Source organism: Salmo trutta, chromosome 9, assembly GCF_901001165.1.
Source record: "Salmo trutta chromosome 9, fSalTru1.1, whole genome shotgun sequence".
NCBI lineage: Eukaryota > Metazoa > Chordata > Actinopteri > Salmoniformes > Salmonidae > Salmo > Salmo trutta.
In genome coordinates this window covers 24,396,220-24,411,878 of record NC_042965.1, presented here as the reverse complement: position 1 = coordinate 24,411,878, position 15,659 = coordinate 24,396,220, and the positions used below count along the sequence as shown (strand labels likewise).

The following is a 15,659-nucleotide window of genomic DNA, read 5'->3' as shown; positions in this document are numbered from 1 at the left end:
AGCTCGGGGATTCGATCCAGCAACCTTTCGGTTACTGGCCCAACGCTCTGAGTATCCTGTTTGATTTGACCCTTGACCTGCACCACTGAAATGTCATCCACACTTAGGCATTAACTCTTGATGTGTCATTAGAACCTCTCAATAGACTCCTTAATAACTGACAGAAATGCACATGCAGTCAAAATACTTGACGAAGCATATAACCTGGATTTTACAGGGCTGAGTAACATGGTGTATGATGATAAATTGGGGCTAGATTCAATCCGGAACCCGTGGAAGGTCCGTTACAGTACGATTGATATTAAAATAGAATTTCCGATTGCACCGACATGCAGGGTTAACTGTGAATATTGCATTTAAATGTCAATCGAGCTATGACATGGATTGAATATAGGCCTTGATTAATTTCCAGTCTTCACAGGTAGGAAAACCTCTAGTTTAACGATAGGATTTACAGGTGTTTGTGTAGTAAGCAGTGTGATGTCCTGTGTTTGTAAGACCCAGAGACAGTGAGGGTTGTCAGGAAGGGACTGTGGTGACTCTGGCCCTGTCACTCAGCAGTAGAAGTGACCCCAGCACCAATTAGAGGCAGACTTCATAGGGAGACGGGGACTGTACAGTCATGGCCAAAAGTTTTGAGAATGACGCAAATATTAATTTTCACAAAGTCTGCTGCCTCAGCTTGTATGATGGCAATTTGCATATACTCCAGAATGTTATGAAGAGTGATCAGATGAGTTGCAATTAATTGAAAAGTCCCTCTTTGCCATGCAAATGAACTGAATCCCCCAAAAACATTTTCACTGCATTTCAGCCCTGCCACAAAAGGACCAGCTGACATGTCAGTGATTCTCTTGTTAACACAGGTGTGAGTGTTAACGAGCACAAGGCTGGAGATCACTCTGTCATGCTGATTGAGTTCGAATAACAGACTGGAAGCTTCAAAAGGAGGGTGGTGCTTGGAATCATTGTTCTTTCTCTGTCAACCATGGTTACCTGCAAGGAATTGCTTTGCACAAAAAGGGCTTCACAGGCAAGGATATTGCTGCCAGTAAGATTGCACCTAAAACAACCATTTATCGGATCATCAAGAACTTCAAGGTGAGCGGTTCAATTGTTGTGAAGAAGGCTTCAGGCCGCCCAAGAAAGTCCAGCAAGCGCCAGGACCGTCTCCTAAAGTTGATTCAGTTGCGGGATCGGGGCACCACCAGTACAGAGCTTGCTCAAGAAGGGCAGCAAAGAAGCCACTTCTCTCCAGGAAAAACATCAGGGACAGACTGATATTCTGCAAAAGGTACAGGGATTGGACTGCTGAGGACTGGGGTAAAGTCATTTTCTCTAATGAATCCCCTTTCCGATTGTTTGGGGCATCCGGAAAAAAGCTTGTCCGGAGAAGACAAGGTGAGCGCTACCATCAGTCCTGTGTCATGCCAACAGTAAGCATCCTGAGACCATTCATGTGTGGGGTTGCTTGTCAGCCAAGGGAGTGGGCTCACTCACAGTTTTGCCTAAGAACACAGCCATGAATAAAGAATGGTACCAACACATCCTCCGAGAGCAACTTCTCCCAACCATCCAGGAACAGTTTGGTGATGAACAATGCCTTTTCCAGCACGATGGAGCACCTTGCCATAACGCAAAAGTGATAACTAAGTGGCTCAGGGAACAAAACATTGATATTTTGGGTCCATGGCCAGGAAACTCCCCAGACCTTAATCCCATTGAGAACTTGTAGTCAATCATCAAGAGGCAGGTGGACAAACAAAAACCCACAAATCCTGACAAACTCCAAGCATTGATTATGCAGGAATGGGCTGCCATCAGTCAGGATGTGGCCCAGAAGTTAATTGACAGCATGCCAGTGCAGATTGCAGAGGTCTTGAAAAAGAAGGGTCAACACTGAAAATATTGACTCTTTGCATCAACTTTATTTAATTGTCAATAGAATCCCTTGACACTTATGAAATGCTTGTAATTATACTTCAGTATTCCATAGTAACATCTGACAAAAATATCTAAAGACACTGAAGCAGCAAACTTAGCGGAAATTAATTTGTGTCATTCTCAACTTTTGGCCACAACTGTACAGTGCAGCAATGCCTGTTTGAATACTCCCAAGTTCGGTCATTATATATATATTTCTCATACCTTATCAGCGGTATAGTTGTAGCTACATCTTTCAGATGGAGAGTTAAGGTCAGACACTGTTTTTTATGGTGGTAAAGCAGTCATGAATTGCGTAACTTCATGAAAAAAATGAATTCATGAAACCAAGATTATCTCAGGGCTCCCTCACACAACAACCATGAGTCAGACTTCTGACAAAGTATATTTTTCAACCTATCCATGACAACCAAGCACAAACTGTAGGGCTGGCCATTTGTACTTTCTAGTGCCTAGAACACACCTCAACAGGTACTTGTATCACCTGTTTTATGTATGAACATCAACTATACCTGTTACCGCTTATTAAATATGTACATTTCAGCAAAACAAACAATTTCACTGATCACCAGCTTTCATGTTCATATAAAAGGCATGATGAAGGTAGTCCAGGGGTGAGTCTGAGGTGTCTTGCTGCATTCCTGTGAGAGTAGATATCAATCACATGACTCTTAGATGTGATCTCAATCCATAAAAGCTTCCAGTTTCTGTTCTTTAAAGAACACTGGAGGTTTAACTGGATAGGTTTCCACCATATTGCGCTCCTGCACAAAGTCCTCAGCTGTAGTCTACTGTCCGGTTAGGAAAAGTGGATCCCAGCAGAGTTGAATGCGTGGAGAAGTCTGGACAGAAGACAGATTATGAACATTATGACATGAAAAATCTCAAATAAACCAAGTTAACATTAAAGAAAAAAAACTGCAAACATAAGTAGAATAGTCCAGCTCCACTTACACCATGAAGTCATCTATGTCCATGCTCCTGGCTCGCTTCTCACTAAACTCAGCCTCCTGCAGAACACTCTCAATCTTCTTGGTGATGCTGAAGTCTGCTGGGATTTCCTGTTCCAGAAACAAACAAATGTAATGACTCATGTTAACTAGTAATAAATCACCCAACCACATCCAGAATGTGAAAATACAGACTGCAGAAGTGGAATATTGGTGTGTGTGTGTGCTTACCACGCTGTGTACTGAACAGTGAATCCTGTAGTTCTTCTCCAACAGCTGTTCAACTGCAGTGGACCTGGAAAGAACCATCTTCAGTCTATAGCTTGTCACATAACCATTTTAGGCTGACAGGATATGACCAAGAATGATTTGAATATGCTTTGTTTTGGTACTCACTTGAAACCTGCGTTGAGGGTTTTGTTTTTCCTCACAAATGCAATTCTGACGAGACCATCCCATTCCTGTTGGAGGCAAGATTACATACCCGATTACAAGAACTACTGTGCAGCAGAACATTTTAACTCCTAGCTTTCCCATGTAGGTAACAGTGAACCATGTCTCTTATACAATCACCTTCACAGAACTAACACTTACCTGGAAGTTAACCGGAGGTGGTGGGTTCTTAGGCTCTATTCTGACAACACTCGACTCCACTTTAGGGGGAGGACGGAAGTTATTCTTCCCCACCTGAGCAAGAGACAAATGAGAATCAAAAATGAAGCAACGGTAGTAACATAGCTGAAAAACACAACAGTCCGCATGCACAATGCCAGTTTCATGGCTGAGTCAATGGTTGTCCCAAAATGTAAATGGCATCCTATTCCCTATTACATAGTGCACTACTTTTGACCAGGCTATTTGGGACGCAAGCAAGAGATCCCACTGACCTTCATGAGGTGGTCTACTCGAGCCAGCAGCTGAGTGTTGATGGACAGCCTGCAGTACAGCTTGTCTCCAGGCTTGGCAACCAGACGCATGGCAAACTCTCTCTGGAACATCAGCACTGCACATCTGACAAGACATCAAATCAAACGGTTTTAGCCATTGTTTAAGTTGTTGCACTTTATGAGGAGAGCTTGCAAGTAAGCATGTCATTGTACCGTGTACACTACACTGTATCCTGTGCATATGGCAAATACACTTTGATTTGGCCAAATCCCAACTTGAGGTCCATGCACATCACTCAAATGTCCCTAAATATCTCACATTGATAATAATGCATGATTTACACAACAGTCTGGTCTACCCATGCCTGTTTGAAGTTCACATTTGTCCCCCAAGTGTACTAATGGATGTGAAGAAAAAAAATCTGACAGTATCAGGGGAGTTTTTCAGCTCTGGAACCAGCCAGCTTCTCGTCTCTTACCTAAAGAAAGGCCTGTGCAGAAGTAACTTGAAGACAAAAGGTGATGAAATCTGCAAAACAACAATGAAACAGATGTTTCCGTAGGTATGTATTATTGTCAGAATTATGTTACTGAACTGGGTAAGTGTTGGTTACTGAGGGTGATGAGTTTTACCTGGTAAGGTAAATTGGCAACACAGACATCAAAGAAAGGCAGCTCTGTTTTCAGGACATCCCCCACTAAGATCTGTAGTTTAGTTTGCATGGGCCTATTACAGACAATGAACACAGATGTCATTATCACACTTTCAACTTATACTCCCCCTTTAAGGAATTGTAAATGTATCTCACTAGCTAAGTTATGGCAAGTACTCACGTGCACTGCACTCTCTTCTGGAGCTCAGCAACCAGCCTACCGTCCAACTCACAGGCCACTACCTTCAGACAAGGGGAAGATGAAAGCAATAATAAGTACCAGAAGCCTCAAATAAGCCTTTAGCTACAAACATTCACTGCCAGTAAGAACACATCTCTCACCTTTTTGGCTTTCTCAAGCAGTTTGACAGTCATGTTTCCTGTGCCAGGGCCCACCTCCAACACCACATCTGTCGGCCTGAGAGCAGCCTGCCAACATGGATATCGGAAAATATGTCAGTGAGCCGTCCTATCAATATCCTGTAATATTGACCAAAGGCATTTCTGTGCATGCTTATGAAAATTGTAGAAGGGGTGGTTGTGATCCTTGACCTTTACCAATGGTAAACAAAGTGGTTACAACCAGTACATTACCTTTTCAATGATTCCATTGACTACCAGTGGGTTTTTCAAGATGTGTTGACCAAGGCCAGTGTTGAACATCACCCCTAGAATACATTTACATAAACAGTTTTTTTTTTGTTCAACTACGCAAGTCAGTTAAGAACAAATTCTTATTTTACAATGACGGCCTACCCTAGGCCAAACTCTCCCCTAACCCGGACGACGCCCTATGGGACTCCCGATCACGGCCAGTTGTGATACAGCCTGGGATCGAACCAGGGTCTGAGATGCAGTGCCTTAGACCGCAACGCCACTCGGGACCCCTTATCATGATTATTTTAACATAATGAACTAGCTAACTTAGCTAATATCTATCTAGCGTGATTTAGTAGATATTAACGCACGGTTAACAAATAAATCACGCCAGATCAATGATATTGTATCTTCTTTCTAGCATAGATATATATAGCATATAGATATATATATATATATATATATATATAGCCATAACAGACTGGCTAGCTAACGTTTGCTAAAAACGTATCTGCCACTGGCTAGCTCCGACTCGCACTAAGCTACTGCTAACGTTAGCTGCTAGATACTAGAAACAGCTGAAACAAACCTTGGTTTTTAACCTGTTGGTGTTGTCTGGTTCTCGTTTCTGTCCTTACTTTTGGCATTTTTCAATCGACTGAGACACTCCCAAAGAAAACGAATTAATCAAAAATTGTTCCAGTCGCAAAAAATATTTTCGACACGTGCAAATAACCTAAATATCCTGATTTATGACGTCTGCAGGAAATGTGCTGCCGTGGTTAGAATGGTAGAAACCGTTGCTGATTGGTGCGTACCGCCATCTACTGGCAGAGCCATACACCTGTGGTTTCATCATGCGTCACATTTCTTTCCCATCATTTCACTACAACATTTACCACATTTCAAAACTGGTGAACAGCAGTTGTATTCATAAAAACACATGGCCAATACAAATATGCTTTTTATTGTAAAAACAACTAATGGTTTATTACAAAAATATGTCCAACTCTGATGCAGTGTATTATGCACTTTACTAAGCGCTCTTAACATCAGTTAATGTTACCTCTCCCTTGATAACTGAACATATTATACATATAAACAATGTCACAGAAATGTTTCCCTTCCATGCAGAATGCTCATTCCTCAGAGATGGGAATATCCTCCAGCGTCATGGCGATGTCTCTCAATTTGGGGTCGTCTCTCCAGTTCACTTTACTGGCAATGATGATCCCCTGGACAGAAAAAAAACATAGCATCATGAGTTCTGACATTATTAACAGAACAGGTAAAATGCTACCATCCTCTTGGCACTAAGGCTCTGTCCCAATTAAATCTCCTTCTTCCCCAAGTGTGCACTTGTTCACTTCCCTTTACTGATTTGGAAGGAAATGACTGGTACAAGAAATATCATGGACATTCCCACGAGTCCAAAGCTTTCAGATTTGTGAGAAGAAGTAATCAAGTGCACACTTCAGAAGAAAGGAGATATTATTGGGACACATCCTAGGAATAAAGGGCTGTATTCTTAAAGATATAAAGAGCGCAATTTACCCGCAGGACATTCTGTGTGATGGTGGCCATCTTCTGGTACTTCTCCAGGTGAGACTGGCCTTTCTGCAGGACGTTTCTGTACTTCTCTGCCTCTGGGTGCTCCCTCTTCCTCTTCAGTTCATCCATCTCCTTCATCTTCTCATGAGTGAGACGCTTTAGATCTGCAGAAAAATAAAACATATGTCAAAGAATAAAATATGCTTGAGGGATTTTATTTTATTCATGTCACCTTTTCTCCTGAAATACAAGGCAAAGTACGAAAACATTCACTACAAAAGTGATTTTTAATCTTCATTCAAATTTAGTGAATTGTTACACCCTCATAAGAGTAGGTTCAAACAACACATTTGAACTTTTCTATACATCCTTGGTAAAGCAGTAATAGTGTGGGTGATGTAATACCTAGCCTCTGCTTTTTAAGGTCTGTGATTTGGTCCTGCAGCTCACATGATTCCTTTTGACAAAGCAAACAAGAGGTCAGAAAGGGCATTCCATAAATCTGCAACAATTGGTGACACCGCAGCAGAGCCAAGCCAATGACTGCACCGTTTTTCTGATGAAAACAATAAACATTCTGTTGTCATTTATAAAACGGTTGAATAACAATCACACCATCAGATTGTTGAAAACTTCCAACCATATTGAAAACAGATGCACCCACCTGCTGAAGTGTCTTTATCTTTAAACAAAGGTCTAGGCTACAACTGGTCAGTCCCCTCATTGCTCTGGAATAAAAATATACAGGCCCCACACTACATCAAGTAGTGCTAAAAATATATAGTTACATGTTTTTAAATTGGTAACGTTAGTTATGTACAGTATAGGCAGGTAAAGTGTAATAACAATGTCGGTAGGTAAACAACTGATAACTATTTGTGGTTTGTGTAATTTACATTTTTACAAACAATGCAAACAAATTCAACTCAATCCCAAAGTATATCAAATGTAGTGTTAATATTTTTTTTCCTCAAAGGCCAGTTTAGGAGGAACTGCTATCAATAAGACAGGGTCTATTTCCTGGCACCCTATTTCCTATATAGTAAATTGGGCTCTGGTAAACAGTAGTGGACTATATAGGGAATTGGGTGCCATTTGGGATGCAAACAGGCTGTTAAAATCTGCTCCTGTTGGACTTACACAGCCCCTGGATCACTTTGTTTCAGCTTCTCAGAGATGGCATGCCACACCTGCATCCTGACAAATACAACACAATGTATAATCAGTAAAAAAAACATTTTTTTTTTTTTTAAAAGAAGTGTAAATGGAACTGATGCTCCAAACTTCTACTTAAAGGGTTTGCAAGCAACAAATTACTATTATCATAACTAATGCACTAGTAGTTAATGGATTGAAAGACCAATATTTTACATATCAATACAGAAAAGTGATAGTTACCTGTGTAAGGCCAATGTCTTGTTAAAATGAATGATTTTTGCTTCCTCCAAAGTATTAGCATAATCCAGCCTGTGGATTATCCAGAGACAAAAGAAATCCACATTTTCAAAATATGAGTTGAGAAAATATTCCTTTTGGGAATGGATAGGCCTACATGAGATGATATTGCAAACTAAAGACACTCACAAGTCTTTCTCAGCATCAGATGCACTGCAAGATCTTTTGCCTTTTCCTGTTAAAGAACATTTGAAATTGCTAAATAATAACAGTCTTATTGTCACATAGTATATCAGCATACCCAATTCAGTAATAAAGGTAATGTAATTTACCTGCTTGGAGCTTCACTGCCATCTCAAAACATTGATTTGACATCTGTTCTTTCATCCTGAGGGGAGAAACACTCATGAATGTAGAAATGAATACCAAGTCTTATTAAGAAGTATCAGCTCTAGTCATAGCTAACTGCCAAAATAAAGGAAACACCAACATAAAGTCTCTTAATAGGGCGTTGGGCCTCCACGAGTCAGAACAGCTTCAACGCACCTTGCCAGAAGATACCAACCATTCCAAGCTGCATTGAGATCGGAAAGCAGTCATGGTTACATTAAGAAACCAAGGAGCCGGCACGAGATATTGGTCGGGAAAGCGTACCTCAATGCAGGGATGGGATGCGCCACTGTGCTCAAAATTGTACCTTTATCCACACCGCGCAATCGAGAAGATCGAAAATACTGCAAATTTTCCAGGAAAACTGCCCTATTCGTCCTCATGCTGGAGTACAGTGGCATATCCCATCCCTGCATTGAGGCACGTTTCCAGACGAACCCCACCTGGATGGAAGCACCCGATTCAGTATACTTTGCATCACTCATTTACTCAAGTGTTTCCTTTATTTTGGCAGTTACCTGTATTACATACTCTATGATAGATGGGTTTGCTGTTAAATAGTAATTCTGAATGATACATATTCATCTGAAAGTATTGCAGAATGATTGTATGATCTATAGATGAGAATTGTGGAAAAACCTTAGTATCTCTGCAGGTGAGCTGTCCTTCTGTCCATTGTCAACCGTAGGAGCCTGAAAACCATTCAATGCCACAGTCTCAAGACTTGAGGCAGGGTTCTCCAGTCTATCCAAGGGCTCCATGTTCAATTATTGCCTGGAAAATGAAAGTGTCAGTCGGTGTGTTCACCACCAACGTCAACAGAACCATAGAGAAGAACAATCAACTCAAGGAAAGGACATTTAGCTATGATTTTCTGTAATTGTTTAACTCTGCAATCACCTTTCCATCTAAGTCAGTGAAACCAGAGATGATCAGTGAAAGACTTTGATAAAGGCAAGCAGACAACCCCAGCTAACGTTAGCTAGCCAGCTAAATGACAGGAATGTCGGGTAAGAACTTGAAAGCAACTAATTAATCAACACTAACTGAAATATAATATATTATACAGACATTTATATAATACGTACCCTTTTCTTAGTTTTCAATACAGAAACAATGTATGAATTCCTTTTAGCAGTTAACTAGCAAACCAATACAACATGTCTACTCAACTGAAGCGAGAAGTCTAATCCTATTGGACAAGTCATTTTAACAATTTCCGTAACAATATTTCCATTGGTTAAACGTCACGTCTTTTAAAATTCGACTCGGTGATAGGCTCTTGGTGCAATATTGAATATACCGCCAGGAAATTAAGACTAACCACGTGACCAAGTAATTATTCAGTAACCCCCCCCCCCCCCCGCTTTTTTCTAGGCGGAGTAAAAATAAATTACCGGTAGGTTATTCGCCTTTGCTAACCGCGTTTGTCATTGCCTATACTCTATAGTGATTATTTGAACATATTAAACAAGGTTCATTTTCAATGGACCCTACGTAGCTCAATGTGGTCGATGGAATTTGTCTGCTACCAGCATTTTGATCGATTAAGAGGATTTTCCTTGTGTTATTCTTAGAAATCAAGTTGGTGCAAGCAAGTCACGTTTGACAGTAATAGCATGAGAAACTGACCTGAACGTTTACTGTTTTTTCGAATAATAAAGCCTATTTTCAGCTGACTGCATCTATACAAAGGTAAGAAATTCTGAAGGGTTTGGAGTCCGTACATAGATAATGTTTTATTCTGTATTTGACTCTGAATGTGACGGTGTTATCCGCCGGTGACCCGTTAGCTTTTTGACAGCTCACATTCGCATCCCATCCGATCCATACCGTTGTTCTCAACCTATGGTTTCCATACAGTGGACTTGGTTATTTTCACATGACAAATGCTCTTTGGTACTTTTTAGGAACTGCGAATTGTTTTCAACCGGAAGAAGACCCGTGAGGTCATGGGGGGCAAAGTCAGTAGCAAAATGGCGACTGTTGGGCGGGTTGTACAGGTACGCTTGTCTAACTGGGTAATTTATCGCTCTGCAACGACTCTTGTCACTCAAGTGAGTACATTTAAAAGTTGAATAGATATTGTAAGAAGTTACGGTTTCAAGGTCAGAAATCAGCGACATGTCTGGTTTTGCTGTGCATCCACAAAGCTAACGAGCAAGCTACCCGTGCTAATGCCCTTGTTGGTCTGCATGAAATTCCAAAAGGTTAGCATGTAGTTAGGTAGTATGTATATGAAAGTAAAAGTTGACTGACTAGCTCCACTCTAACTGGCATAAGTGTAACATGATTTATGTGGTTTGGCGTTGAACTAAGGCTATAAATAGCAAGTTCATTGATCAGTAGTTCTTCCTGTCAAAAGTGTTTACTCTAGTTAGCTAATTTACCTTGTCCAGTAGCTAGCTGGCTAGTTATCTCCATGCAGCTTCCCAGTATGCAGTTTATTCAAAGTAATGATAAACATGTGTAGGCCTACAATACAATATGGCATTGTTTTCACTTCATAGCATTAAACAGTATATAGGACTGGCTGGCTGCAAAAGACAAGTGTCATAACTACTTTCATTTAAGTGGTTGATTTAATTTGTCTGGTTTCATTTGACTACCTTTCAGGCTGTGAAACCTCATGCTCCACTAATCAAGTTTCCCAACAGAGAGGGCGTACCCAGGCCGAATGGTGAGTAGCAACTTGTCAGTCTGATGTTGCACTAGCTATTGTTTTCTTTTTGTCCATGCATAGTACAAACCCTATTGAAGAGGACATTCCAGCCTTTGACTGTTCAGGGACACAGCTACTGTATGCAATTATGTTTTGTTCGTCAACATGTAGCCTATTGCATGTCAATGTGTTGGTTGCATGTTGATTAGTTGCATCAACTTGAACATGATAGGCAGTATGAATTGCGTCAAACAATGTTCTATTGTAATATTACACTGTAGCTCTCCGCATTAAAAACATTTGTTCTCTATTGGTTTGACATTATGTTGGTGTAACAGTGTAGGTTCCGTCCCTCTCTTCGCCCCAACCCGGGCTCGAACCAGGGACCCTTGCACACATCAACAACTGACACCCCACGAAGCATCGTTACCCATCGCGCCACAAAAGCCACGGCCCTTGCAACGCAAGGGGAAACCCTACTTCAAGTCTCAGAGCGAGTGACGTCACTGATTGAAATGCTATTAGCGCGCACTACCGCTAACTAACTAGCCATTTCACATCGGTTACATTGGCAAACCTGGGTATTGTTTTGAGGTTCTTTTCAAATAAAAGGGGGAACACTGATTTGATTTTCCATTTTAGGAAGAGGTTCTTTTAGTCCTTTCCAATTTTGTTAAAGAAACAGTGCTATGAATGTGCTAATCAAAGCAAACCAGAAGCAATAAAAGTGCTGAATTTAAAATAACATAAAACACAAAGGATGTTTAAAACAAAATCACTGCTTTAAAAGCTACATGAATATTGTTTAAAAACAAACAACCATTTCCTCTGTTTCAGTCCAAGAGGCTCTTAAAACATTAGCAGTCAGCTCTCCTAGTCCACCTCCTCTTGTAGTGCCGCTACCGTTATCAAGACCCCCTGGACCTCTCACTCGGCTCCCTGGAACCCCAGACAGCTTGGCCACAGTGAAGGAACTCCCCCAAAGATACCGCAGGAGAGCACTGGAAGCAGAAGAGATGGACTATATCCAGGTTAATGCCTATCTGTGGCACTATTATTGTTGATTTTAAAAAATTATAAAAAATAAAAAAAACACATTTATACAAATCATTTAGGGGGTGGTAACATATGGCTACACTCATGATATGATCTGTGCTTTGAATTCAGCCCATAGTGTTACAGAAGGCATCCCAGGTACACAAAGTGCATTAATTGTTACCTTAGTGTTGTAATACAGTAAAGATCTCACTTACCACCAAATTTTCTTCTGGTTTATTTTTCAGCGTGGTGGACCAGAGTGATGTTGAGTGACTCAGTGAATGCAACCAAGGTCCTTATCTGTGGAAATCAGTTTCTTTGCCTAATTTTGTTCCTCAACAAGAGGACCTGCTGCAACACCTCATTAGACGTTATGCAGAGTAAAGATTTTATTCATGTTGAAATTGTACATATAAAGTTTATTTTTAAAGATGTGACTGTGTACATTTTTTGCTTGATTCTAACTTAATTTCAATGGGTACATTTTAATTGTTCTTTAAGAAAAAAAAGCCATTACCGTAAATCTTCCAATTATTATTTGTTCAGCACCCACCTCACTCAGTGCTCACTATTTTACACCTTCACTTAATTCAATCCTTGAAGGTTGACAGTATGTCTGTGTACCATTGACCAGCCTATTCTCCCGTCGCTACACTACATTGTCGATAGTTGCATATTTCTCTTCATTTCTATGACAAGGACCAGACTGAATTACGCCCCAGAACTGAAGAAAATGAAGGGCTCTTTTCTCATGGATTAACATGGATTAATCTGGTGCAAGTCTGTTGGGGTACAGAGCAAGTAGGATACATAATGGAAGTGAATGGATTTTGTTTGATATTGGACATGAATGATTAAAATGGTTACTATGATATTGCCTGTGATTTGTCTTTTTAAATGTAAGATGGCATTTGTGCCACAGTGGGTAAACAATGGACCTTAATGCATGTGTACTCCTATACATGTTAGAACATTAACATCTAACTTGGTTTCATGTCTGGTATTTAGAGAATTGAGACAGGAGCATTCAGATATAAAATACACATTTATTGGATCTGACAATATATGTCAAACACCACACCCAAGGGAAATAGTAGTCTAATATGAATGTCAAAAAGCTCAAATTTCAGTCTTCCAGCAAAGGAATTCACAACAGGGATAGTTCAGCTGACAGTACTGGCACCAGTTGTATTAGATGACTTACAGGATCATAATACATTGAAAAGACAGTCATTATCTTGAAGCTTTTCAAATGTTTTCAGTGTTCTCCAATACTATTTGTGCATTGATTGCCTCAAGCCTCTCGCATATCAATGTGGTTAGTCTGCAACGGTCACAGGCCATTCAGAAATATGGATTTTCACATGTTCTTCTAAAACCCATAAGGGATAGCTGGAACACAGACAGCATATCACGTTTACACCACTATACACATCAAAAATTCATTGGAATATTTACAGTAGGCCTACACACACTGCCAAAAATGTCAACATTATTGAGACCTGATTACTACAACCTTTAATGTTAACAAACAGCATTACCTGGAATGAGTAGTTCTTACAACCAATACTGGAATATAAAAGTAACATTTCACTCATGATCCTACAACTGTTTTTCTTAAACTCAGTAATACTTTGAACAGTCAGTTATAAGATTTAAAACAGCAGAGTCACTCAACACTGGTGAACTGACAACACCACCATCAAACACAAAGTCAGTCCTCAAAAGCAGGTAAGAAGTCAGCAATAGTATCCACTACATAGTCCGGTACAAAGCTCTGATTTGTGGAGTGATCACTGTCTCTGTACTCCTGGGCTGTCTTCATCTGAGAGATCCCTGTGAGTGTAAGCATGGTATCCAGGCCACAGTTGGCCCCAAACAGCATGTCTGTCTCCAGGCGGTCACCCACCATCAGGCACTGGGCTGGGTCCACTCTGAACTGGCTGGAGATGCACTCAAACATGAAGGGGCTGGGCTTGCCTATCACCAAGGCCTTCCGACCTGTGGCCACTTCCAGCGCTGCTGTCAGACACCCAGAACCTGACAGAGAGAGATGGGGGTTGTTATTTATTTTTTCTCTAGCTCTGTTCCTCTCTTCCACACGCACACCAGTTGGTTAGTTTACTAACTAGGTTAATTAGTGCACAGCATCGGTATTATACCTGGCAATATTCTTCCATCTTGCAGCGGGTGCCAGGGGTCCACATCAGTGGCCAAAAACAGACACTCTGGATCCCGCAAATAGCAGGAGGCTTTGGCCAATTTAAGGAAGGTAAACTTGTCATCATGTCCAACAAGGACCGCTTTGACATCCGAGGCCAATGCGCAGTTAAATATAGTGCCGTCTGGCGCGTCGTCGTCACCATCGAAAGGAATGCCAGCCTGTAACAGCTCATTACGCACTCCCTCTCCGCCGATGACAAACACCTTACCTTGCACCTTAGCGACATCTCTCAGGTAAAGCGCCGAACAATACGAGGAGCTGAATATCTGCTCTTGCATAACATCAGTAAAGCCCAAACGGTAGAACTTGTTCACGTAATTCTCACGTGGCCTAGTGCAATTGTTTGTAACGAAAAACACGTTTTTGCCGTGTTTGATCAAAGAACTCACCACCTTAGGGGCACCAGTTATTGCCTTTTCTCCGTGCCATATTACGCCATCGCAATCGAAAAGGAAGAAATCTTTTGCATTAAGCAGATTTCTTATTTGAGAGCCTCCAATCTTCCGACATCCCTTGAAGCCGAAGACGCGTGCGCCGGCCATTCTTAACGTTAGATAGCCAATTTCTCACCTTTTCATATGCCAAAACCTACTGCAATGTCAGGTTTCAACCACCATTTGACGTTTTATGTATCGATTACGTTGACATTTCATAATCAACAGAATAAACAATATTTAACCACGCCTTTCTGTAATGATAAACCAATGAAACTGCAGCGTTCGTATTGTATCCAACGTTGTTACAATGGGTGGATTCGATTATGCTCAGCCGCGGGGCACCGGGCCCGTCTCACATCAACGGGCAAAAACGGGGAGGGAGGAGGGCAGTTGTCAAATCGAACGGTAACCGGTGTGAAATGACTACTTTAGTTAGCAGGGTGCGCACTAATAACATTTCAATCGGTGACGTCACTCGCGCTAAGACCTTGAAGTAGTTGTTTCCCTTGCTCTGAAAGGGTTGTGGCTTTTGTGGAGCGATAGGTAACGATGCTTCGAGGGTATCAGTTGTTGAGGCGTGCAGAGCAGGGGCGGAAATCCCGGGGGGGACGGGGGCACACGACCCCCCCATCCTGGGAAAAATATGATTTGTCCCCCCCAATATATCACTGAAACATAACTATGTAATTTAAATAATATTAATAATACGCAATGAAAGCAATTGTGCTGATTATAGACACTTAATAGCGAGTTTTTAAGTTTCAAAAGATTGCGACCCCCCCCCCACCCTTTGCCTCACAATGGTTTGATCCACTGCCAGTTCCTTAGTTGGCAAGGTAACAGAGGGGTTGTATCCACTGTCTGAAAGGCACTCAATGAATGTAACTGACGTGAGGTTAATCCAGTCAATCGCGCACACACACTAGCTGAA

At 41.2% G+C, this 15,659-nt stretch overlaps 4 protein-coding genes across 7 annotated transcripts; 1 reads left to right on the top strand and 3 right to left on the bottom strand.

Moving 5' to 3' along the window:
- Positions 1 to 1,908: 1,908 nt before the first annotated feature.
- On the bottom strand, positions 1,909 to 5,813 carry dimt1l (DIM1 dimethyladenosine transferase 1-like (S. cerevisiae)). The gene is made up of 12 exons (XM_029763177.1): positions 5,621 to 5,813; positions 5,029 to 5,102; positions 4,777 to 4,863; positions 4,616 to 4,677; positions 4,415 to 4,508; positions 4,261 to 4,310; positions 3,782 to 3,905; positions 3,489 to 3,581; positions 3,291 to 3,355; positions 3,126 to 3,189; positions 2,899 to 3,005; positions 1,909 to 2,786 (listed from the first exon to the last, which is right to left on the bottom strand). Exons 1-12 carry the CDS (start codon positions 5,676 to 5,678, stop codon positions 2,744 to 2,746), a joined length of 921 nt encoding a protein of 306 aa, XP_029619037.1. The 5' UTR covers positions 5,679 to 5,813; the 3' UTR covers positions 1,909 to 2,743.
- A 164-nt stretch (positions 5,814 to 5,977) lies between these two features.
- On the bottom strand, positions 5,978 to 10,259 carry cenph (centromere protein H). 3 transcript variants are annotated; one of them, XM_029763180.1, is made up of 10 exons: positions 10,201 to 10,259; positions 9,007 to 9,141; positions 8,310 to 8,365; positions 8,167 to 8,212; positions 7,981 to 8,049; positions 7,723 to 7,779; positions 7,247 to 7,310; positions 6,988 to 7,039; positions 6,586 to 6,746; positions 5,978 to 6,266 (listed from the first exon to the last, which is right to left on the bottom strand). In XM_029763180.1, the coding sequence occupies exons 2-10, from the start codon at positions 9,126 to 9,128 to the stop codon at positions 6,171 to 6,173; spliced, it is 723 nt and encodes a 240-aa protein (XP_029619040.1). In that variant the 5' UTR covers positions 9,129 to 9,141; positions 10,201 to 10,259; the 3' UTR covers positions 5,978 to 6,170. The 3 variants fall into 3 exon arrangements, with proteins under 3 accessions (XP_029619040.1, XP_029619038.1, XP_029619039.1); XM_029763178.1 differs by lacking the exon at positions 10,201 to 10,259 and adding an exon at positions 9,456 to 9,577; XM_029763179.1 differs by lacking the exon at positions 10,201 to 10,259 and adding an exon at positions 9,268 to 9,368.
- kgd4 (alpha-ketoglutarate dehydrogenase subunit 4) lies at positions 9,754 to 12,939 on the top strand. Of its 2 annotated transcripts, none has more exons than XM_029763182.1 (5): positions 9,754 to 10,062; positions 10,278 to 10,370; positions 10,984 to 11,047; positions 11,867 to 12,060; positions 12,313 to 12,939. In XM_029763182.1, the coding sequence occupies exons 2-5, from the start codon at positions 10,320 to 10,322 to the stop codon at positions 12,328 to 12,330; spliced, it is 327 nt and encodes a 108-aa protein (XP_029619042.1). In that variant the 5' UTR covers positions 9,754 to 10,062; positions 10,278 to 10,319; the 3' UTR covers positions 12,331 to 12,939. The 2 variants fall into 2 exon arrangements, with proteins under 2 accessions (XP_029619042.1, XP_029619041.1); XM_029763181.1 differs by having other exon boundaries at positions 10,278 to 10,424.
- Positions 12,940 to 13,093: 154 nt separating this feature from the next.
- On the bottom strand, positions 13,094 to 15,196 carry LOC115200260 (pyridoxal phosphate phosphatase). Its single transcript, XM_029763176.1, has 2 exons — positions 14,230 to 15,196; positions 13,094 to 14,107 (listed from the first exon to the last, which is right to left on the bottom strand). Exons 1-2 carry the CDS (start codon positions 14,831 to 14,833, stop codon positions 13,782 to 13,784), a joined length of 930 nt encoding a protein of 309 aa, XP_029619036.1. The 5' UTR covers positions 14,834 to 15,196; the 3' UTR covers positions 13,094 to 13,781.
- Positions 15,197 to 15,659: the final 463 nt, after the last annotated feature.

Bases quoted from the DNA above. Each gene is read 5' to 3' on its own strand.
- dimt1l (XM_029763177.1), bottom strand. From the start codon at position 5,678: ATGCCAAAAGTAAGGACAGAAACGAGAACCAGACAACACCAACAGGTT. The intron at 4,864-5,028 runs GTAATGTACTGG...CCATGTTGGCAG, and splicing joins TCAATGGAATCATTGAAAAG to GCTGCTCTCAGGCCGACAGA. The intron at 2,787-2,898 runs GTAAGTGGAGCT...TCTTCTGTCCAG, and splicing joins GACATAGATGACTTCATGGT to ACTTCTCCACGCATTCAACT.
- cenph (XM_029763180.1), bottom strand. From the start codon at position 9,128: ATGGAGCCCTTGGATAGACTGGAGAACCCTGCCTCAAGTCTTGAGACT. The intron at 8,213-8,309 runs GTAAATTACATT...GTTCTTTAACAG, and splicing joins GGCAGTGAAGCTCCAAGCAG to GAAAAGGCAAAAGATCTTGC. The intron at 6,267-6,585 runs GTAAATTGCGCT...TTTTCTGTCCAG, and splicing joins TCACACAGAATGTCCTGCGG to GGGATCATCATTGCCAGTAA.
- kgd4 (XM_029763181.1), top strand. From the start codon at position 10,320: ATGGGGGGCAAAGTCAGTAGCAAAATGGCGACTGTTGGGCGGGTTGTA. The intron at 10,425-10,983 runs GTGAGTACATTT...ACTACCTTTCAG, and splicing joins CAACGACTCTTGTCACTCAA to GCTGTGAAACCTCATGCTCC. The intron at 11,048-11,866 runs GTGAGTAGCAAC...CCTCTGTTTCAG, and splicing joins GGGCGTACCCAGGCCGAATG to TCCAAGAGGCTCTTAAAACA.
- LOC115200260 (XM_029763176.1), bottom strand. From the start codon at position 14,833: ATGGCCGGCGCACGCGTCTTCGGCTTCAAGGGATGTCGGAAGATTGGA. The intron at 14,108-14,229 runs GTATAATACCGA...TCTCTCTGTCAG, and splicing joins AGATGGAAGAATATTGCCAG to GTTCTGGGTGTCTGACAGCA.